We start from the raw sequence: 24531 nt of genomic DNA, 5'->3' as shown, positions 1-24531 counted from the left end.
AATGTGAAATATTTAATAACATACATAAGATATATATACAAAATCAGGGCTCTCTTTCTGTCTGTATCTTGGCTTTAAAACTGTACATAACATGACTGATAACAGTTTGCACTGTAGTTTATGGACACCAGTAAATTATATGTTACAGATTTACACGTTGGCTGATGATCAGAAAACTTCTTTTCAAGCTCTAGGACTGGTAAAGAAAAAAAAAAACACATGAGGATATTATTACTCAAAGACACAAATCAATGCTTGTGGGCCATTATGAAATACCTTATCTACACCAGCACTGAGAATAGAGTTCCCCTTCTTGTTCCACTTGAGTGCAAATATGGGCCCTTTGTGCTGTCCCAAGGTGCTTGCCAGATTTCCTAATGGATGAAAACCATATCCATTTCTATTAGAAATTATCCTTCAAAAAAATTGTCACAGAGGTTGCATTATTCACAGTAACAATGCCGTAAAGCTAATGACTGAGGGAACAACACTGAGCTGGAATGATGGAGGACGTACCATCCTTTGTCCATATCCTGGCAAATCCATCATACGAGCCCGTTGCCAGGAGAGTCCCATCGCTCTGTTGGATGGAAAGATAACAGGATTGTTACTTAACTGTCCTCAGCTGCACAGTCTGTTAACCACATGGTGAAAGCAGAAAAGGACAGATGTGGATGGATGATCAGAAACCTACATTCCAGTCCAGTGAGGTGACGTCTTTGTTGCTGGGGACATCCTGGCCACCTTCTCGGATACAGTGGCGCAGCACCAGCTGGGTGGAGTTGGAGTTATTGTTCTCGTTCAGGTTCCAGATCCTGGCAGTGGAGTCCCCCGAGCTGAATACCAGCGCAGCAGGAGGGGGTCAAAAGATTGTTGGAATATAAGCTGTCAGCGATGGAACTTATGAGGCCATATATCTTATGAAATAAAAGCCAAAGCGAGCGCACAATATAGCATGACTCATCCAGCACGCATTAGGATCTGTTTCAGCACAGACAGGGACTCACCCCGAGGCCAGCAGATCGCTGACAGGGTTCCAGGCGCAGATGAACACTTCAGACTCGTGGCCTCGGAGCACTGTGGCTTTACTGGCTGGTATCTCCACGTCCACGTCCATCTCCATGGGCTCGCTGTGGTTATCTGAGTGAGAGTGGGCGCACACACAGATGGACAGACACACATATATTTATATTACACATGCATGAAAACACAAATATGCCCACACTTTTAGGCAAACTATAAATAAAGGGCTGATAAATGTACCTCTCATAACTGACTAGTGAGTGGACTGGCTGGAGTCGCATTTGCCACTTTGCGTTTTTGTCTCAAAATAGGATTATTTCAAAGTTTTCCACCACTGGCGAATGGTGAAGGTTTTCGACTGTGCGCACAGAGCCTCCGTCAGCTTTCTTTCCTTACACCACCTCCTTGAAATGGTCACTGTTGCGATGTTTGCACAGATCCAAAAACCTGTTGATATCCACGTCTTTTATACAGTTTAAAAGTAGGTGTGTCTCTCCTTCTGAGCAGAAACATGGGCTTTTCTTTTGGGCATGCGTCTCTACCCCAGCCTTGCAAACTGTTGGCTAGATGGATTTTGTGCAAGGCGTCCATGGCAACACACAAAGCTGATCGTAAACAGGAAAGAGGTCGTGTGTCGCAAACAAACTGCAGTAAAAACCCCAATTGAGATGCAGATTCGGGATGCAATGTACACAAATCCAAACAATGCTCCTAAAACCCATATCCCAAATGTCTTAATTGGAAAATGCTACAGAATATTGTCATATTAAAAATAATAATGGACCATTAGCGTGCATGTAAACATAGTGACTGTTTAAGGAGGTGAAGTGGCTGTGTTTCTGCCAGGGCAATTTTTTATTTATCACAGTCAGAAAATACTGACCCACTTGGAGGGCACACGATTATCACAGTATAATGTGTACCTAGTCACAGTAAAGGATCTAGCCTCGAGAACATGTGAAAGCTTTCAGATCATTTCCACCACGTGAAAGCCAGAAAGACAGCGAAACCTTATTCACACCCGACTCTTCCTGTTGCCATCTGCACCTTCGAATTGAATTCCTTGAGGATGTGCTGACATGCACATCTACGCCGCTTCCCCTTGTCTCGAGCTCCACTTGATCTACACCTCTCTGGTTTCACTCGCAGAAGAAGCTAAAGAGCCGCTAATGATATCACATTCTGCGAAAAACCACACGGCTGTTTCCGCTTCTCCGAGTAAAACCGTGTGATCATTTGGACATGTCACCTAAGGTAGAAACACTGATGGTTCAGTAGGTGTAATAATGCAACTGCTAGGCTGCTTTCTTATGACGGCAGCAGAGCCACAACACAGCACAGGAAGAGAAACTCCTGCCTGCCACATCTTTGAAAATGTTCCACATGCGGATTCATACCATAGTGCAGATCTAACAGTATTTTGAAATATTAATGTAGTCACTTACAATTCAAAACTGAGAAAACTACGCATTACTATGAGTCAAAATCAGAATCTTTCATTCTTCCACCATCCTCCTATCACCGATTTCACCTTGAAAATTTCAACAATAAGTGGTCTCAGTTTCTAAACACTTGATGAGTGTTGTTAAAAGGAAAGGGGATGTAACCCCGTGGTAAACAAGCCCCTGTCCCAACTTTTTTGGAACATGTTACAGGCGTCAAACTCAGAATGAGTATATTTACAAAAAATAAATAAATAAAGATAATCAGTTTGAGCATTAAATGTCCTGTCTTTGTGCTGTATCTTGTCAAAATGGATTTACCAATCATTACACTGTTTTTATTTATATTTTACACAGCATCCCAATTTTTATTTTTTGAATCGAGGTTGTACTCTACTTGATTTTCCTCAGTTCCTACTTTGAGATATTGGTATTCTTGTATTTAGAGGGTTCAACATACTCATGTTGTGAGTGCCATTCTCCTCCCCATTGACAGTGGCCTCTCCATTCTTTGGTGTGTTGGACTGGTTTCCAGAGGTGGACGCTGCCATGGCACAGGCTGCCTGCTGCTGGGCTAACTTGTCGCGGAAGGCCTGCTGCCGCGTCTGCACCACATCTGGCATCACTGCGTCGATGAGCGACAGCGACTCGATCGGCCGACCGTCAAAGACTGTACCATCCTGTGAGGGCAAAAGCAGTTAATAACACACCATGAGCCGATACGACTTGTCTAGAGTCATGTTTCCTGATAGTGATGAATTAAAGAGGTGAATGTTTTCTAATTGGAATTCTACCACTAACCTTCAGTGTTGCTTACAGTATAGGAATGACTGAAAATGTTAAAAGCATTTGCAGCTAACCTGGTGTGTTGTCATAGAGATCAAAGTCTGTCTTTGTATCATTTAAGGATAGAAAACATGAGTGGGAGTCAGTAACAGCAGGTCTCTGCTCTCACCTCATTGATGCTGATTTCTGCCTCCACATACTGAAGCCCTTTCTGCAGGATGGAGATGAGGGCTGCAGGGGGCACTAGTGTTCCATTGATGTTCGACTGGCTGATGTGGCTCTCGATGCCAAAGGTGAATGCTGAGTGGGAGAAACCTGAAAACAAAACACCATTCACATTCATTAAAAGGGAGAGTGCCGAGCGCAAGATGAGCACAAACCCAACACAAATATTCAAAGAGAAGTCTTGTCTGATCCAAACAAAGCTAACAGTAATTGAATACAAAAACCAAATGGCATAACAAGTATGACATTTGAGAGTATAATAAGGCATGCCAATAGCAATGTTGATGTCTCAGGGATACTAGTGGCTTGTTTTCTGCCAGATGGCTTCAGAAGCAGTCTCAGTAAAACAGTAATAAAACACAGGAGCTGGGATTTTAATTATTGATCCAGTTCCTATTGAAGAGTGAACAGCATGTTGACATCTAAGGAGCAAGGCAATATTCTGTGCACCCACAAGGTGTTCATGTTAGAGGGGCTGAACAGCCTGTTTATTTCCATCTGCTATAAGCAGAGGGGAACATATTTTCATTGAAGTAACCATGTTTGATGAGGCATAACACAAACAAAGAGTAGCATTTTAAGTGCAAGAGGGGGGGAGAAATCGATTCTTAAATGCATCACGATTCTCTCTTAAAAGATTATGTCTCTATGCAGAAAAGTCAATAATCAGACATTTAAAACCCAATTCTTCAACATTATATGATTGGCTGTAACAATTTTGCAAGACCGTGCTGTACCTTCCTCACGGCTGAGCCAATCGGATAGTGAAGTATATCAGACATAAGTACGGGTGATGTGTTAATGCTCTAAGCTAGGCTGCTTCTTAAGTTTTGGTGAGGATGGCTGAACGTGAGCAACCACAGATGACCCCCTGATTTAAAAGCTAGCGTATGGTTTTCTATGGAATTAAAGTGAAAAGGGACCTGGACAAAGACCACACTGTATGCAAGTTGTGTCTTACTTAGGGTGCTTTCACACCTGCCCTGTTTGGTTCAATTGAACTCAAGTCTGTTTGCCCCCTAAGTGCTGTTTGTTTGGGCAGGTGTGAACACAGCAATTGCACTCAGGTGGCCACCAAAACAACCGGACTGAGACCTTTTTCAAGAGGTGGTCTCGGTCCATTTACCAACGAACTCTGGTACGGTTCAGTACGGTGTTCTGACCTCGATCCGAACCAACTGCAGTTACATGACACATTGTTTGGGTTAAACATGAGCATGTTACAGTCCTGGAGGATTATTAATGTGCGCCTCCTCCTGTACTGCCTTAATATGCACATTCAGCACATCCAATGCATCAAAACATTGTTTTCTAGTTGGAGCCGCGCCTCGTTTTCAAACTGTATGGTTTGACTTAAATGAACAATGACAGCAATATAGTCCACGATGAGCAGCGCTAAAATCAACCTGCGTAGTTGTCCCTCCATTGTGACATTAGAAAGTGTCACATTTGGGGCGTCGGTGGCTTAGTGGTAGAGTAGGCGCCCCATGTACAAGGCTGTTGCTGCAGCGGCCCGGGTTCGACTCCAGCCTGTGGCCCTTTGCTGCATGTCACTCCCTCTCTCTCTCTCTCCCTTTCACACTTGTCTGTCCTATCCATTAAAGGTGAAAATGCCCCAAAAAATCTTACAAAAAAAAAAGAAAGAATGAAAGTGTCACATTTATCTTGCAAGTGTACTCTTCTTCAACGTTTTGTTTACTTCCTGGATTTTTCCCACATGGAAATTCTGACCAATCAAGAGCAGCTTTCTCGCATTTGATCTGGTCCGCTTGTAAATGCTGCCGTGAGAACACGAACCAACTCTAGTCAACTATGCATCTTTGAAACAAAATTAGTCCCTGATTCGGACCAAAGCAAGGTCTGAAAGCACCCTTAGTCTCACATAGCCAGACCTATCTCGTGCAATGCCAGTACTGTTGAAAGGTCTGGCTGAACCCATTATAATTGCACACACGGTAAAAGAAAAACGCTCTGGGTTGTTTGTATTTCTTTAAACCAATCAGAATCATCTTGGGCGGTTCTTAGCCCTGGATGCTGTGGCGGAGCCCTTGCAGCATAGTGTAGGGAGGGAACTTGTTTTGGTGGAACATTTGCATGCTGTGAGGCGAAATCGGGCATTAAAATGGTTGAATCCCTTCAAAAGAAAACACTACATAAAAAATTTAAAAGGCCTTTTAGTGTGTAGGTTGCTAGCTCAGAGGTTGTTGTTGTTTCAAGCATAGTGCTTAAACAAAGTGTGGAAATACAGTAGTTCTGGTTATGTGAGACTAGTTTCAAACAGTGAAGAGGATTTTGAAAATAGTAACACACAAAAAGTGGAAGGGGACAAAAATTCTGTCTGAAATAGGAAGCCAATGGCAGGTTTATACCAGCAGTCTACACCCTGTGAGCCAGACTATGTCTATGGCTAAATATATGTATGTTGAAATATGGGAAAGATGTAAGCAAATTTAACCTTCCAGTTAGCACATCTCCTCCTTTTGTTACATACTATTAATAGAAGACAATGGAAGTAAATTCAGTTTCTGTTTGTTTTAATTATGGATCATTACAAATGCTCTATGTCATATAAGAAGCACACAGTCTTGAGTGAGGAAATATAAATAAAACATTCTGATGTGTCCAGATGCATCAATAATGGTCTTATAATCACATTGTAGCCCTCCGATTCAAACTCAAATTTTTAGGTGCCTAGAAATACCAACCCCTATTGTTATATGCTTTGTCTTTCGAAACTGTTCATGGATGATAATTATATTTTCTAGATAATAAGTCCAAGGTCAAACAAGATGTGTGTATTGAGCAAAACCTTGGAATACCAACTAAATCCATTATTTTTTTAGAATAAAACAGTATAAGTGTGTTTAGCAGATATTAGTGAGACAAACCTGATTCTTGGAGATATCTGTAGACCAAGAAGTTCACTTCGTCACTGGTAATACTCATCTTAGCCCAATGAAAGGGAGGAGGTATGTTGGAAGGATGGGCTCACTCCTGAAAAAAACAAAAAAACAGGAGTTGAGATTAATATTTAACTCCGTGGTTTTGCATATGACATTTTTTAAGGCCAATCTAAAAAGTATTTCTATCACACTCTGATAAAAATAGATGTAAATTCTGCACACTGCATAAATCTGTCCTTATACTTGGTTAGTGATGCAGACATGAGCCGACATATTTTAATAGACACACACACACAAACACGGGACAGCGCTGACGTCCAGCCTCTGTGCGTACACACTCACTCTTGTCTTGTCCATTGCATGATTCCTTCCTTTGACAATGTCAATAGCTGGGTCACTTGACCTGTGAATCCATGTCTAGTACTGAATGTGAGTATTTCCAGCCTCTCTTCTCTGGCCTAATGGGAGTGTCTATATCCATTTGGCTCTCACTGAGAACTGAATGGTGCTTCCCATTAGTGACCCAGCCAACCATCTAGATGGAAAGAGCCCTGATAAAGCAGTAAGGATATTAAATGCCTGTCCACTGCCCATCTAGTAAATTACAGAAGAGAGCAAGAGGCGAATTATTCATAGCAGTCGCCCTGACCTTCACTTCTGACTTATTTTCAACAAATAGTTGTGTTTAGTGGAGCTTATGTTAACATTTCCATTGAGACTGTCTCAAAACTGAAGGGAGCTGAAGAAACAAAAAGGCAATTACAGTTTTAATTCCATCATGTTTTTGTCCTCAGGCTGATGAACACTGCAAAAATACTGAGGAGTTCATAATTTCCCAATGGCTCACACATATGCTTAACGAGAGCAGGGGAAAATGGAGCTGGAACATTGTTTATACACCCACGCACACAATGTAAACACACATAAATGTACAGCACATATGGACAGAAAGAGTGCTCTCCAAGCAGGTTATGGTTAGGGAAAAAATTGCCCGACAAAAGAATCACGCTGAGAATGAATCATGACAAACTACATAACCGTGTATAACCACATAACTGTAACTATTTCCTGCACTCTCACTGGGAGATGAAGGGACAGACATTTTGCTGAGAATACAAAGAGAAATAACAGGGGTGAGGTGGTGCTGGTGCTGGTGTCAGGTATGAAGACTGCAAGGCTGTCCAACTTTCATTCCAAACACTGTCCAGGCCCACTCAAGTTCCCCTTTGGTAGCGTAGCAACAAGAGAGATCGAGCAAAATAGACAGAGAATGGTGTTGTCCCAATTACCAGTGGGCATACAGCCAGAGGGCTTGAACATGTTACTCAACATGAATTATTCACTTTCACCTTGGTATATTCTTTCAGATGGAGTCTGCCTTTATTGTGCCACAGCAGACATGTTAAGGGCTGGAACTAAAACAACCTCTGCAACTGGTGCAGCCACAAAATGAAGTGTCATTTTTATTTTTGAATATAAAAGGGAGTGCAGTGAAAGAGTGCCATGTTAGATGAACAAAAGCTGACATTCACCAAAACTCAAAGTGTGTATTCTTGATGTTGCAAAGCAGATTTTTAACCATTTTAAATCCTGCATTGTTCACATTGGTGTTTTCTAACTGGCAGTGTTTTTACTTCTCTACCTTTGTTGGTGCTTTACAGCCAAGTGTAAGTCAGAAATCCCACGACTGGGCCATGATGAAGACCCTTCATTACGCTGGCTCTGCATTTTTTTATGCAGAACCAAACAATGCCAGCTTACTCTCGCTCGAGTGTGTGATTTTAGATAGCATGCCAGCGTTTCAGATGCAAAAGAGGCATGACGGGCATGATGTAAAACAGCGTCTGCCTCTCATGTGACATGTAACACACAACATATGCATCTAATAACAACAGCATAATATGGCAATAACCATCATTTATTGTCCCTGTTATATGGCAGCTGATCTCGCTCTTAGAGGGTAAGGAGCTTGACTTAAATGATGTGTATGGTGTGCATGGGCATCCACGTGCGTGTGCACAAGACAAACAGAACGGGGGCCTGCTCATAAATAAACAGCTCCACCGTGTTACTAGAGGTCAAAAACTCTGCAGGTAACCTTAAAGTTAGACCTCAAGTAAAAGAAAATCCTGCAAAAAAGCAGAACAGGATCTCACAGAAATGTTACTAGAAAAAGCAAATAGTGCTTTGATCTCACTATTTCATATTCTCATTCCTATTTAGATCAACAAGCAAAACTCTCACTCAAAGGCAAATGCTCGGTGCTCTATTCTGCCAGCAAGCACAACAACACTGAGCTTGTCTACATTAGCCAACGTGCCCTGATTTGACCACCGCCACTGTGTTTATCTTCGGCTTACATATACGACTAGGGGTAGCCACATCAAAGCGAAGCAGCCGCTGCTCCCAAGGCTGCCACAGCTACATACCAAACAACTGGAAACGTAATTAACAGGCAGCCTGGAGGGGCTCAGGGCCCATTGGTGCAGGGCAGCAGCAATAATCCCTCTATCAGATGGGCCCATGATGCCACCATCCATTACACAACTCCCTGGGCATCCAAGCCTCCTTTGACCAAACAATGTGCCTTCCGGCAGACCAGACAAAATGCTAACCTCGGCAATGGCTCTGAGGTTTTTATCCACTGAAGTGATAAGTGGAGTCAAAGCCTGGAGATATGATCCCTCTGAAAAAGGAGAAAGACACCACAAAGGAATAAACACCTGCATATAAGGCTGCTACTACAAAAACACTGTTTACAGTAGACACAATATAACAGCACACATCCTTGGTTATAGTTGTTGTAATAATGTGATACTGCAGCTTAAAGAGGGCACAGGAAACCTCATTTAGAGTCATGTTTTTCCACACAAGTCCAGAAGCCCAGATGGTATGGGCGGGCGTTTCACTAAGATGCAAATGAAATCAAGAGGACCCTGAAAATAATGCAAGCAACCTCCAATCCCCAACACAACAACTATTCCACGTATATACGGTTGCTATGGCAATATGGATCAAATCTCACCACCATTCACACCTTCAACCTTACAAGAAAGCCAATTAAAAGTGCAGAGTATCAATACATCTGAGGAATGAGACCAGATTATGCGTTACATGCACCAAATTGATTTACTCTCATCAGCAGCAAAACAAGGTGTAATTCTCACTCTGTGTGTATCCGAGGAAAAGACGGATGTGTTCATTTAACACGGCAACAAGCCGTTTAATGTTACAAGCCTGCCCAGCACTGCAGCTGTTACTGTAACATATGTGTCAATTCAAATTTAATTTGAACTCACCCTCAAAACTCAAACAATGGAGCTACCATGCACGCTCTCTGCACTACATCTCATTTACCAGTGCAGTTTGTTTTCTACCCAGTTCTGGCTGAAATCGGCACTGCATACAAATACATCTGTTACTTTTTCATCATGCCGAATTAAGTTTCTCCTCAGAAAGTCCTCACACTGTTGTATATATTCTTTCAACTTGCAGATTAGAACAGTGACTTGCCAATCACGCATTACAGACAACACGAGGAAATGAGCAATTGTTCTTGGTGTGACAAGACACTGTTGCAACAGACCCAGTGTCTGGACCCAGAGATGACAACATTTAAGTACAAAAATGGGAGCAACTGACAGTTATACAAGCCATTTTATTAGTTTTTATCTGACCTACAGTTTCCTGTACTTTGCATTATCATTTTCACTTCATGGTCTCTTACACTGAATAACAATTGTTTGAAAGCATGTTTGCATGTTTGAGCGTTCCCAAATGCAAACAGAGGACAGCAGCAAAGACAGACAATAGATAGGACAGACAAATGGAAACATGAATATGTCAATGACGAGAACACCTGCTGCGCTCATCCGGCTAATTATGGTTAAGTTGAGGATGTTTACTGCAATCTTGCAGCAATTATTTGGCGATGTAAACTACACCACCATCCTGCTGGGGCTTTGTCCTTTCGCGCCCGTGAGTGCATTATGTCCTGAAGCTGTGGCCAAACAGGCCTTCATACTGAATCACCCTGTGTTCTCTTAGTCTTCCATTTTAATCATCTGAAAAACAGATACATTTAAACTGTAATCAAATCTGACTACACAACAACTCACCCTCCTCTTACAAAGCATATATTTAGGCTTCAAAGTACATTTTCTTTCATCTTACTAATGTAACTACATGGATTGTGTATTTGGCTGTACGCACTGTCACTTCTGAGTGCACAGTTGTTCTGTGGCTGATTGTTAAAAAGAAAAAATAATACAAAGAAATAGAAAGCAGCAGGTTTCGCAGAACTGCTGCGTTCACTACACAGCTGATGTACACAATGCTAACCGCTACCTCAGGTTCAAGCAATTTCCTGATGACGTGGAGCATTGTCTCGTAAAAGATATCCATCTAATATAGTGTTATTATGTTAAGATATGCTCTGGCATGACATTTTGAATCTGCAAGTATTAAAAGATCCAACTGAATGACCCCTGAACCGTAACAGCTCTCCAACCAGAGTCTGTGGTTTACCACGTGCAGACACATTGTAGAGGAAGGTCTGACAGCCAATAAGAAAGTGTTCACTCATGAATAGGTTTGACCAATACATGTGGCTATATGGTGAGGAACAGAACTTGCTTGTAGGGACTAGTTTGAGGGGAGACATAATGGAGGAGAGTTATTTTTGTTACTCAAAAGTTTAGACAAAGTGTTATGATATGAGTTCTCTGGAAAAAAAAGGAACAAGCCAGTCCCATAGATTACAAAAGTATTGAAATGTATTAGATAAGAACAGAGATGATTATTAATTTGTAAAATATTTGAGGTGTGTGCACAAGACAGCACTTTGAGAGATGGTGCAAATTCAGCTTTGATATCATTCAGAGTTAAAAGAAAGAAGGAAATATCTAAGGTTAGAATATTAGGGTGGGCAATATGACCAAAATCTTCTATCACAGTATATGTAATTTTATATCACAGTAAAAGTAGGCTATAAATCACAATACGCTAATTGTGCTGTAAATTAAATTTTAAAAGTGACTTAAAGTAACCATAACATCCATAACATTTCTTCTTTAATCTAGAACTTCCGTACAAACAAAAGAATGTCTGCCTCACATGAGACGACACGAGACTTAAGAACAAGATAAAATTCTGAGAAAACAGAAGCTTTGAAGTTCCTGAAACCAAAAATTTCAAGTGTAACCGGTTTCTGAATTTACCACGTAACCCTTCCCCTTCATGTCTGGCCATATAATATTACCTTGGAAGCAAGTGTATTCACATGATCAGGAGATCACAGGACCCAGCCCTATACAAAGCCTGCACTGAATAGCTCCTGCAGTAGAGACCATACTACCAAATCTCTACTGGTGGACACATGTCAACTGTTGCACGATATATTTTACCGTCATAACCTTAATGGAAATTAAGATACATTCATATTTTGTTGATGGTTATTTTTAAGAATGAATGCCTACCTTCAGAGAGAAGAGAGGCCATACAGACAGCATGAATTATCATTCACTGTAAACAAGCTTGGAGACCTGCTTTCACCTAATGCCCGGGCCACACTGCCTACACGAGCAGTGCGTGATGGCAACCTGGCTGAATGGCTGTAGTTCACACTGACAGTGTTGCTGCTGCAGAGATACCTGCTGCTATAACTACTGTATTTCCACAATTAAAAGTTGTCACTCTACAAATTCACAGAGCTGCACCAGCCACTGCATTTTCAAAAACACAGCCATGACAATGTTTCACAATAAAAGGCATTGTGTTAACAAGTGAGGAGATTCTGTCCACAGAATTGTTTTCAGAGGGCTTTTAATTTGAAACAGAAACAGAAAATGTTGAGTTGATAATAAATATTTCATTTTTATCATGTCTGAGAGACATAAACATTGCCACTGTAGCGTAAGGTGGTACACCGTCAATATAATCAACAAGACAATTTTTTACTGTCTATTTTTGCTAAAAAAATAAATAAATAATTGCAGGCGCCAAAAAAGGGATGGCATTCTACGACGCATACACAATGCTCATGCTGGCAGCGTGCCCCAGGCAAAAGGCTTTTTCATTGTAGCTAAAAGAGCCAATTGCAGATTTAACCTGATTGGTCCTTCTTAAATCTCAGTGACACAACACTGATAGTCTTTATGTGTTACATAAAAAGCACGAAATGAAGTGATTGCAAAACATTTTTGGTGGCTGATAGCCAATTTCAACACTATTTTTTAGATGTCTGCTAACACGGTTAAATCAAACATGCCACTGCAAATAACTCCTTGAACAACACTCTAAATGGGGCTTATCATATAAAATCATCCAATGATCACTTGGACCAAATAAAGTGCTTTCTGAACATAAACATTTGATGCAGAAATAATGTAGCGATGAGAGCTACACAACCAGCCGTCTCCTACTCATGCAGGTTTTGAAAAGAATGATGTTGAAAACCAGCATACCAGGGACCCCATTTTCTCCTGAACAGTCACCTCCTGACAGATGTGCAAACAAGACCTGGAAACAGCAGCCATTTTCTCTTGAACTGCTCTGCTGAGTAAAACCCGCCTTTGAAGCTTCTGGTTGGGCTGCAGTCTTGAGGGGGGGAGGGGAGTGAGAGCGATAGAGTGGGGGAGGGGAATCGAGGGGGGGGGGGGGGGTGGAATGGGAGCAGGGTGATAAATAATGATCCCCACACAGGTAATCACAACAACCATTTGTGCATTATTCTTTGCCTCTCTCAATGAGTCACTTAGCGACAGGCAATGTAGGTCGGCGAACGGTGGGGGATGGGAGCCTTCAGTCTCCAGGGGAAACACTTCTCCCACGCCATGAGAGACAACAGTCTGCAGGTTTTCATTCCAACCAAAGACGCTACCCACTGATTAGCACTCCTGTAAGTAAAGGGGAAGAACTCATTTGTGAAATAACCTGCTGAGGTGATCAGTTGGAATGAAAACCTGCAGACTGTTGGCTCTCCACACACATGCACGCACAGAGCTGGCCACCCTTGGAATCAGTGGGCCTAATCGACTGGTTCTTTCAACAGTTAACAATGAAAGAGGTCATCGAGGTAACACATTAGAAGAGGTATTTTGTGCACTACAACAGCTACTGTTACTGCACACCTGCTCCAATGCTATCCTCACAAGAATTACAAATCTAAGATATGCACCTTGATAGATTTGCAGCAATATAGTGTGAGGTGTGTATTTTTTCTCTTTCAATGGAGAACTGCACATTCACAGGCGCCACCATCAAATGTATTTTCTCCCAGGGGGATGGATAGGGGACGGTGACAGACAGCAAGGATCACTGAAGGGATTCATTATGATGGCTCCTAATCGGGGGCATCAGGACCTAAGATCCAGCCTCATGCTGAAGCCATTAGCATCAAATAAAAATGACAACTCCCACTTGCCTATTGCAGTCATTTAGCATTCTCTGTAGAAACAAAGGATATCGGCATTGCTCAAAGAAGAGAACTCCTGGGTTGTTGCCCATTGATGTGGACAATAACATACACAAAAAGAACAAAACATACCTATCAATTTATCGATGGGTATATGAGTAAGAATTGGAGATGAGATCAGAGTTATATTTTCCTGAATATTATTTCATCTTGCCCATACCAATGCAGATCCTTGTATATATATTAGTCAGGGATATTTTTGGTCTAAACATCAGGTTAACGGGTAGTTTTAGTCCCCTAAACTTAAAAAAAGAACTCCCAAGATTCAGCATTACACTCCTACAACATTATCAAACTTGTAATCACCAGTTTAAAGACAGGAAGGCATCGAATTCGATGCATCAGACTTTTCTCTTTTTTTATTCAAACAACTAGGAAATCAAAAATTTTATACCTCATTGGAGCACTATTAAAACTGTGAGTTTCTACTTGTAAACGACAAATTTATTAGGTAGCGTTTATGTTAAAAAAAAAAAAGTTTCATTTACATGTGGTTCGGTTCACTTTCCCACTGCACTTTTTAAAGTGGACCAAACCGCCTGGACAAGATCAGGCAGTTACAACAGCCGCTCATTTGGGGGCAGTAATGCCCAAAACGACCACTGACCAGGAAGAAAAAAGCACGAGGAAGAAGAAAACCTGGATCATCAATTGGTCAACTGAAAACAGAAATCCACCCCCTTCAGCCGGCTTGGTCACCATAAAAACAATGGAGCACCACCAAATCTATGTAGTTTTGGGGTTTCTGTTTTTACCCTGGTGTTCTCACTGCTCCACGTCTGCCCACGAGACATTTTCCAACTTTTCCTTTTTTTAACCTCTGGTTCTCCCGGTTCAAGCTGTTGGCTTTGGGGTTTTTTTCTACCTAAAATGCACTGCACTCTACGTCACTTCCTCTCTTTGGTTCACTTCCTCTCCCTGGTTCGCTGGATAATCTGTTTGCATTTCCGAATGTTAGCGAACCGCACCAGGGTTCACTTGCAAGTGAACCGAGACCCCCAGTTTTCGAGCAGACCAGGGTTTGCTCGTTTGGTACGCACCAGAGTTCGAATGAGTGTTCACACCACTCCAAACCAACCGAACTATCCGTGGAAGGGGACCAGAGTTTGTTTAATGCGGACCAAATAGCGCCAGTGTGAATGTGACCTTAGTGCAGCTCTCTTTAGAGCCACAACAGGCTTCATGAAATTTTCTTATGTTATCATATATAACTTTACAGTGACAACATCTCACACGATACATCATATTATCATGTCTTTAATATGCCAGCCATGGCTCAAGGACATAGCGCAGGGTAGGAAAAAAAAAAATCAGATTATTGTCCAGACAGCTTTTACACTAACCAGGTTATTGCAGAGCATGAAAACACTTTGATTTTCTGGTTTCTCAAAATATCATGGTTTCATATGTGCATGTAAGCACACAAGGCACCAATCGCTGTAGGGCATGCATGTGTATATGACTGTGTGGGGGCGGGTGGCAAGTAAATACGTTGTGCGGAGGAGATTGTGGGGCAGAGAGAGCTCTTTTGATGCTCAGTGTAGCACATACATACAAAACAAACATCTTTCCGTAATGCTCTAAGAATGAAGCAGAAGCCCCGGCATTTGTTACTTCACACTAAGACAATAAATAACCCTTCATTCAGCACAGTGCCATTATAGTTATGTCAATGCATGTGCAGATAACATTTAAACAGGATAATTCGTCCCTCCACTTTAACCCGTCAAAGACACGGAGTGAACTGAACACAGTCTCTTTTATATAGTCAAATTCACTGTACAACAATGAAAAGGTAGCAAAATGAGGTGGCTTCAAATCTAGGCCAGTGCATGCTTTGTGCGTCTGTGTTGCATGAGCCACAAGTTCCTGTGTACTGCATCTAAAATTGAGAGTAAATGATCCGTACATTATGTCAAAATAAACTGTAAAATCTGTCATCTGGCACTAGTCTTCTGGTTGTGTTGACATATTGTAAATGCAGCCATTGTCTCCACCGCCGACAGGAACTGAAACTATCACATCTTTATGGGAACATACAGTATGTCTTCACAAGAATTTACTTAAGTGCAGGTTACTAAAAGGAAAAAAAACAAATGATTTTATAATTTCAACCTTTTTATTTTGTCGCATAAATGTATATTTCTGCATCCATTCAGCAACACAAAAGACATGAACTTGAGATCGTAATAGTCGACACAGAGGCCTCAGCCAGGCAATTCTTTTTTCAGCAAGATGAGGATTGCACAAATAAGCTGTAAACACAGAGACACACCAGTGTGGGCAATACAAGTGTTGCTATGGTGACCAGAAGATCTTGCTTCTCTGTCAACAGCTGCTCATGCCACCCTAAATACCCCCCACTCTCCTTGAGCTTTCCTTCCATCTGACATCAGGGTCAAACAAACACGGCAGACAACTGAAATTCTGATCCTCATTCTAAGCTTTCCCCTGACTGTTTCTTTACCTAACATTTACACAGTACGACACGGCATTAATACCACACACCCAAGATTTCCTTTCGTAGTGTGTGTGTGTGTGTGTGTGTGTGTGTGTGTGTGTGTGTGTGTGCGTTCTCTACACCACTAAGCAATTGTCTGCACATTCAATGAATGTTTTGCAATGATTGCCATTTCTTTTTGTAACCAGAAAGAACTCAGAGTTCACATTGTTAAGGCTGTTAGTTTAGAAACTGAAAATATGGAGAATTTTAGATCTGTATGGGTACTACAATTATAAAATACAAACAATCATGAGATACCAACACTAGTACATATATGCTATTTCATAAAGACTCTGGGCCACAAACATAGCCTTCTTATGAGGCAATAACTGGATTCGGTGCATGCATGTACAACATTTGCCCAAATATTATGCTTGTCCTTTTAACCGCCTACACCACTGGTTAGGCCAGACTGTGGTATGACGTTGAGCTTCAAATGACAAGGAGTAGGAAATTACAAACCCTGCAGCGGCGAACATGAAACTTTCACTAACATCCTAAAAATGGTCGTTGCATTTCTGTAGCAGTGTTGTCGAAGCAGTGTGCTTGTAGCCTGTACCCTACCTTGGGTGGGGTATCGAGAACCAGTCCCAAATTAGAACCGGTTCCGAAATAACGATTCCAAAGAAATCATTGAGAAATTTAAATTTCAGTTCTGCTTATTGGTTCCTACACAACTACACACTGGTGCTCTGTCTGAACTTGGTGATGCTTCGCAAAATAAAATGTTTGTCCAGGTGCTATAGGAAGATCAATAAGAGTTGCGAGCACACAAGTTTGGATAAAGCTGTGCGCCATGGATGCCATGGATGCCATGGTCTCTGCTTCAATCGTCAACACCTTGCTAAACACACACTGCGCTGAGCTTAACTCTTTTAGGACCACACATCATTGTCAACCCAGTGGTATATTTTTCTAAAAGACGCAAAGAATGTTCTTTCGCCTGTCAAATCATATGCTGTTTATACTGACCACCATTTCATCTGTGAGGTAAACAGGCCTGCCTGGATCTGTCTTTGCACGTCACGCTCTCCTCACATTCTCCGGAACTATGAGTCGAGACTGACACCAGCAAAGCAGAGCGAAGACAGTTGAGAAGGTGAGTAACAGTTCTCGTAAAGCAATGTCTGGAAAATTTTACTTTTTCAAGCACTGGCCAGATGGAGCAACTGGCTGACTGCATGTATTGTATGACACTGTGTCATTTTGGTGAGTACAGTGAATGAAAAAAAAAAATTGACAGTTATTACTGAATCATGTTATTTAGTAACAATAACTAAATTAAACTGTATGAAATCAATTTATAGGTATCATTACTCGTATGCAGTGAATTGTGTATGTGAATGAATATAAACTGTGTAAAAGTTTTAAAAAATACGGTGTTTTTGTGAAATAACATTTTGACCCTGCCCCTAAAGGTGGCAGTAGACCAGCAACTCAGTGTTTTGTTAAGTAAAATTATTGTGTGTAAAAGGATTCTGGTGACCTAACGGCTTCAATTCCCTGTTGGAAAAGATTGTCTAATGGCAAGGTAAAGCGGTGAAATTATTCAAAATATAGCATACAGTTGAACTGTTAAGAGTTTTTGGGTGGGCTATTTTTAGGTGGCTAAAAGCTTATCAATTGAGGCAGCGATTGTTCAGTGCAATTTGATTTGAGCTAAATGATGTGAGGATTGTTACACTCAGAAGTAAATGTAAACAGACATTAGCCCTTTTTACAAGGAGATTGTGTTATAGGGCTGCTGCGACGTCCCCTCTTCATGCCGGCTTTGCATTTTTTACACAGAACCAAACAAGGTTGTGTTGGCCTCTAATGTGACATCTAACATATGTGTCAGCAATGCTTTATAAATAACAACAATGCTATAACATGGCACATTTAACAATCATTTACCATCCCTTTTATGTGGTGGTATATCTGGTCCTTTGCTCAGAGGATAAAGAGCTCCCAGACCTCATTGTTTTCCCAATTTGCAGACATATTGGGCTACTGTTCTTCTTCTTTGAGTTAGCTGCTAACTGCTAACAGCTTCTTTTCTATCTCCCACAGAGGGCTGCATTCATAACATGTTGTCATAAAGTCATACCCGTGCCACTCATGATCCTGAACTGCCAGTTGTCCCATTTATACAGAAGTCATTTTGGCGCTGTACCTACTTCTGGTGCCACGTTAAAGGCAACTCTGTCCCCCCCATTTCGCAACTGTACCTTTAACACAGAATGGCGAGGCAGAATAACAATGTGAAACTACCACCTTGAAAAGGCAGTGTAAAAGGGGCTATTGTGATTTGGGTTATACCCAGCCCTAACCCTACCACTGGCTGCCAGAACAAAGCTTTTGACAGATAGCCTGAGTACATATAAAACAGATCTCTCATGAAAATTCAAAGACTCATGTAAGTTTGGTAGCTGTTCATTCATTTACAACATTGCTCAAAATAGTCTTGATTAAACAAAGATATTTAAGTGGCGGGTAATGCTAGAAACAGAAAGGCCAGCCATAAAAGCGAGGGGTGAGATGCCATAATTGTAAAAATACAGCCCCTCTAATGTGGTTATTACAGAGCTGTGACCATAATGAGATATTTGCTGAGCACCATTTTACAGTTAGTAAATAAACTTGTCAGTGCTCTCTCTGTTGTTGCACAACCAATGTCACAGCTCAGACGTATTTCTGGCCTTTCTCTACTGAATGTTGCAACACTTACTATAACACTGTCTCATTGTTGCAATATTTACATAAGTTGTAAAGTATCATAGCAAAAAAATAAATACATATCTGTCCCATTCAACTGCCAATTGGAGCAATGGCGTTTATAGGTATGAAACTCTCCTGATTGAATCATCAGTACATGATGATACAAATTCATGTTTCAGCGATATCTTTCAGATGTTGTTCTCTTTATGTAGGCTGTTTGAGAGCACAAACTTGTCTTTACTTTTACTTCACTGGCGAACAATACACAAAGTATCTGTCAGGAAAAGAAAGGCTAAGGGGCGAAACAAAATTCCCTTTAGTAAAGATGTTTCACACTGTGGCATGCATGTACTTGCACAACTTCCTCAACAGTCATCCATCAGCAGTAATAGTGCTGTAAAACTAGTAAAAAATGATCAGCCTACTTCAGAGGCTCACTAGAACGATAGCACCATAGATCCTAGTCTTTTTTCTTCATATGTTGGCAATATTAATATAAGATGACCTGTTTGTGCTGGCAGATTGACCCTGTGAAACAGCGTCTGTGTCTACTGACTGAATGTAACCTCACACAGAGAGATGTGCTCTAAAAAGTGAACGTGCCCTATTAACAATAAATGTCAATCATTAGCTGTGACGATTTCAGACAAAAGGGAAACAGAAACTGATTAGCTGCTAGACACAGTTGAAGACTTAACACACCCTTAAAGGCATGTGGTTTCCTCCTACTTGCTTTAATTTGAATACACGCACAAGTACAGAGTCAAGGCACAACAGACAAAAGTTCACGCAACTATAAACAGAGCCGCCCTGAATCCAAAATAAATCCAAATAAATAACCATAGCCTTGAACTAGCCAGAACTTGTATGGGCGTTATTTCAGAGTAACCACTAGTCTGCCAGTTGGCTGGTAGCCCATGCACACTGTACGACTCTTGCGGAGGGAGAGAATGGCTCACCTCCCCCCATGGCCTATCATAAATAAATACTGCTACAGAAATATTTGGACAGCCCGATACAGAGCTTTGCAGCACCACAAGGCTGACATGGGCTTTCTCAGGGACTTCCTTGCCCTACTTATGAGCAGGGGATACATTTTTGTTTTGAACACAGAGTCTAAGACAATGTACGCCGGATTGGCTGTTGCCTCCTCTGTGCCTGAACACAAGCCATGGAAGCCATCAGATGAATGAGTTATGATTCTTCACATATGATAGGCCATCCACTTTTGTCAGACAGCATACGCACTGAAACCAAAAACAACACGTTTCATCTTCAGATCCTGTCACTGAGCAAGAGGCAGACAGACAATAACCTGTAGGCCAACAACATTATCAATTGATGCCCTCTGAGGACTCGGCATAAAGGCAACTGTGTCTGTCTTCTGAAGCACCAAATTAAAAGAAAGACAATAAAAGCTCCTGAGAACAACATGTTAACTAGGGATGATTCAAAATCTATGAAGCATTGGGAAAACTTACAGCTACTCACTCTGTAAAAATAATGAGAGGTAGCACTGACTTTAGACACTGACAATAACACATTTAAGGATCAATAAATGCAAATGTGGGACGTTAAGTTTAAACATGCAATTAAGACATAATAAAACACCTATTGTTCTTTAAATAGACAGCACTAAACCTGTTTTTGTAACCACTGCAATTAGGGTTATCTGCAGGTCCTTAGGTTGGGTGACAAAACTGGTAAACACACAAATAGGGTAGGGCAATATGGTTGGACTCTGTGTGCGAATGTTAACAAGAACACTTTGAAATTTGAGTAGATATGGGAAATATCAGCAAAATGGCTACATGAAGTCTTTAAACTGGTGTTTAATGTGACGCACTGTCACACTTTTATGCATTACATCAGACAAGACTCTTTGAACGTGCAGAACAAAATCTTGAGCAGCTGATTTTTTTAACTTGAATCTGAATTTTATTTCAAATCTTTAATTTATACTGTCACTCTATATTTATCTCGCCTTATAAGTCCACATACTATATTAACTGAATGCTAAAATGCTAACTATATGGTGCAACAGGCTATTGCTTTAGCCTCTTTCCCACTGGACCAAAAAACCCACCAACATCTGGCTTTTGTCTTTAGTGGGAAAGGTTACACTCTGCATTCACTCCCAGGACAAATGACACTGCACTAGTCACGGTTATTCATCAGCTCCAACTCCAATCGGCAGTGATGGAAACATGACACCCAGGCGGACATGCTAATTTTCGCCCCTTTTCTGGTACGACTGTCAGTAACTTCTGCGACTCCCTGTTATCTTAGCCACAAATTCCATTCGTCTTCATCCAAGCAGCACTCAAACACCATTACAAATTAATAAGCAAGACTAATTTGAAAGAGAGACTGAATAAGTAAAAGATATAAACAAGAAGTAGCCTAACCATTGTAACATTTTCCGTGGTCTCTATGCTGCCCTCTACTTTTTACTAATCTCGTTTTCCAGCGCACATATGACGTCAAACTGGACACACCAGAAAAAAAAAACAGAAATGTAGAGTTCATCACATTTAAGGGGACTTTAACACTTGCATATACACACTAATTTTGGTGGAAATGGGGTATAAGTTAACACAAAATGGAGTAAACGAGCAAGCTGTGCTAAGCAAATAATCATGACACCAAATGCATGGAAGCATCTTGGATTTCACGCTATAGATGCAAGAATATTGGGTAAAGGTCAAGCTGTCTGTGGACTGCCTGACAGGAACATAATTAAGACAACAAATAAAAAGCTATCTGTTGTGTTACGATGTCACAAAACAACCAATTTGATGATAAAATTTGGAATTCATTACAAAAACGAACATGGTCATTATTAACTCTTTCACCTTGGTTAAAAGTGATAGCCCTATTACATAACCTGGCACAATGAAATTCCAGAAAAATACTTTTTGCCCTAAAAAACACTGCTTTTCTCTTTATTTACAGCCTAAATGAATCCAATGCTAACAACAATTGTTGTATCTCTGTGGTGACTGTGACATTAGTGGAGAGTAGTAGGTGTCTTCCGGCTTATGACCAATGGCTTACCATTCAAAAAACCCAAAACGGTGGCCGCCAAAATGTCACATCAAGTCTGGTCAGTGTCTCCTCATCAAAGAGGGCAACTTCTTCATTAAAATACCTCCTTCTAATTTCAGCAGCCAAACAACACCGCCTGATATTGTGACTACACAACAGCCACTGGGTCAAGACGAAAACGGGGGCATCACTTTGGCATTAATTATTTGGGCCATTGAAGTAGAATCAGGCTTCAAAACAGCAGTATGCTTTAGTAGTTATTTTCATCTGAATGCCTCTCATGTCTTTGCCTTAATGAAGATAATAAACACTTTGATGCTCAGAGGCTAGACGAGACATCTTAACTGTGTCTGTACACGCTGTATCCCATTATTCCAGGAACTACAGAGAGCAGCCAGGGCTACTAACTGGAAAATAAGCAGAATTTATAGGGTCCCTCAACTGGTTTTATTAAGTGTTCCGTGGATGTGAAATCACCATGTCCTCAAGCTTCAGTTGGAGAAATTGGTGCCTGTGTTGACACAGAGTCAGGAAACAGCTTCACATTGTAGTTATACAGTAACATGAACTGTCTCTTAAAAGCTGGTGGCAGTGCCCCCCCACTCATGAGCTTTCTTATAGTCTGTATGGCAACATAAATATATGTATAAATCATATTAGAATAGGCTAGTGCAACTATATGAGGTTGAGGGTTTCTATTGTGCTAGTAAGAGCAAAGTATATATCCCAATAATTCACCAAAAATGGGACAACATTCAACCTCTAAAACTTATTATTTTGCAAAGTAGTCCACAGCCCAGCTTCCAAGGTGTAATGTGAGTGTGGAAAACACAGTCTCAGGAAAGTAGGTTGTTTGGAAAACCGACAGAGAGCAAATTAAAAAGACACAAGCAGGAATTTCAACACACGTGTGGAGTTAAAGGGTGACTAAGCTATGTGCCGGCAACCTCCTAATCAACGCCATAATCACCAATTTCTGAATGTCATTATCCTCCTCGCGTAAAACCCACACACACACTCACACATATAGACATAAACACAGAAGCAGGCTGAATGCAGTGCAGCCTAAAACCATGCCACTTTAACTGGCTTACCTTTTATTGTGAGAGTGAACTCGTGGTGTCCGCCGCCACCTCTTCCTCTTCCACAAGGAGAACCTCCAACTTCAGCAAGCTAGCGACGACTTTCCTCCCATTTTGCTTACCGTCATATTTCAAGTTCCGACCGCCGCTGCTGTGACTCACTGTCGACTAATTTGGTGTGCTAACAAAGCAGTAATGGCTCAGACGCGCTCGCAACTGGCGGTAAAGTTGGAATAAACCCGAGTTTCTGTGGCTGGGGCTGCAGGCTAGTTACTCTGTGGAGTTTCAGCGTTCACTGAGAACAGGAACGTAAAGAGACAGCGGCAGCAGCAGGCGTTGAGCGGCAGCGGGAGAGAAACGTAGACAGAGAATAGAGGGGTGGTGGGGGGTGAAAGCCAACTGACCTTAAACCTGAATATCAAAAACACCACTAAACATGCAGGTTAATTACTTAATCCACCAGTAGTCTATACCGTGCACACGTCACTTCCCGTATTACGCACTAAAATGTTACTTTGTAAACATCTTGCCCCTCTACTGTCGTTTAACTTCCACCGGGGCTGTGTGCTGTACCCACACAGCTACTGTATATTTCCTATAGCTTATATATATATGCACCTTAAACACCGCTTATTTTAGACACAAAATACACACTAGGTTGCCCGACGTACGCCGTTAAAATAGCACGCTCTCGAAAAACCGCGTAAAAGTGTGTTATTACTTTGATATTTTGTCCCCCAGTATAGGCAGTGTGCTGAGTCTCACAGGCTACAGTGTAATATGTTGCCTATCTGGCCTGTGAGCCACTTCCCCTCCCCCACACTCCACTATTTTTCGCCTGCCCGGTCACACAGCGGTTGATTAATTCTCCTTTCGCCTTGCTCAGTCATTCAGATTTGGAAAGTAAATAACAAGTTGACATCATTACGGCTCTACACTGGTGTGACACATTCCTTTGGTTACCGTACACACGGCAATATGCGCGCAGGAAATATTCCGGCTACAGCCTGTGTTTTGAGCTGTGTCTTTTGAGTTGCATGGCCTCAAAGCAGTGGATTTGAATGAGTGAATGACTTTATTTCAAACCAAAAAATAAATAAAAAACAAGACAAAGATAACAGTGTCCAAAAAGGAATAGGTAGAAGTAAAACTTACATGTCCCAACCCATCTTACATTTCTTCTTTTACTCATATATTTTTTCAACAAATTCCCAAATTTATTTACACCGAATATACAACAATCCCAAATCTATTTACCACCCAATTAAATAAATAAGTAATAAACCCAGTTTATTTACAGTTCAAGTACCACCAAGTGTTCCAGAATAAACATGCACCCCCTACC

At 41.3% G+C, this 24531-nt stretch overlaps 1 protein-coding gene across 1 annotated transcript in view; it reads right to left on the bottom strand.

Moving 5' to 3' along the window:
- Window positions 1-24057, bottom strand: part of tbl1x (transducin beta like 1 X-linked) — a 31136-nt gene extending 7079 nt beyond the window's left edge. The window contains exons 1-8 of the mRNA XM_050048740.1: window positions 23199-24057; window positions 6365-6470; window positions 3421-3566; window positions 2926-3145; window positions 1008-1140; window positions 695-836; window positions 517-580; window positions 277-374 (exon numbers count right to left, since the gene is read on the bottom strand). Coding sequence (XP_049904697.1) covers window positions 277-374; window positions 517-580; window positions 695-836; window positions 1008-1140; window positions 2926-3145; window positions 3421-3566; window positions 6365-6422 — 861 coding nt within the window. The 5' untranslated portion in view covers window positions 6423-6470; window positions 23199-24057. The remainder of the gene's footprint in view (window positions 1-276; window positions 375-516; window positions 581-694; window positions 837-1007; window positions 1141-2925; window positions 3146-3420; window positions 3567-6364; window positions 6471-23198) is intronic.
- Window positions 24058-24531: the final 474 nt, after the last annotated feature.

Source organism: Epinephelus moara, chromosome 7, assembly GCF_006386435.1.
Source record: "Epinephelus moara isolate mb chromosome 7, YSFRI_EMoa_1.0, whole genome shotgun sequence".
Lineage (NCBI taxonomy): Eukaryota > Metazoa > Chordata > Actinopteri > Perciformes > Serranidae > Epinephelus > Epinephelus moara.
This window is presented reverse-complemented; position numbering and strand designations above follow the sequence as displayed.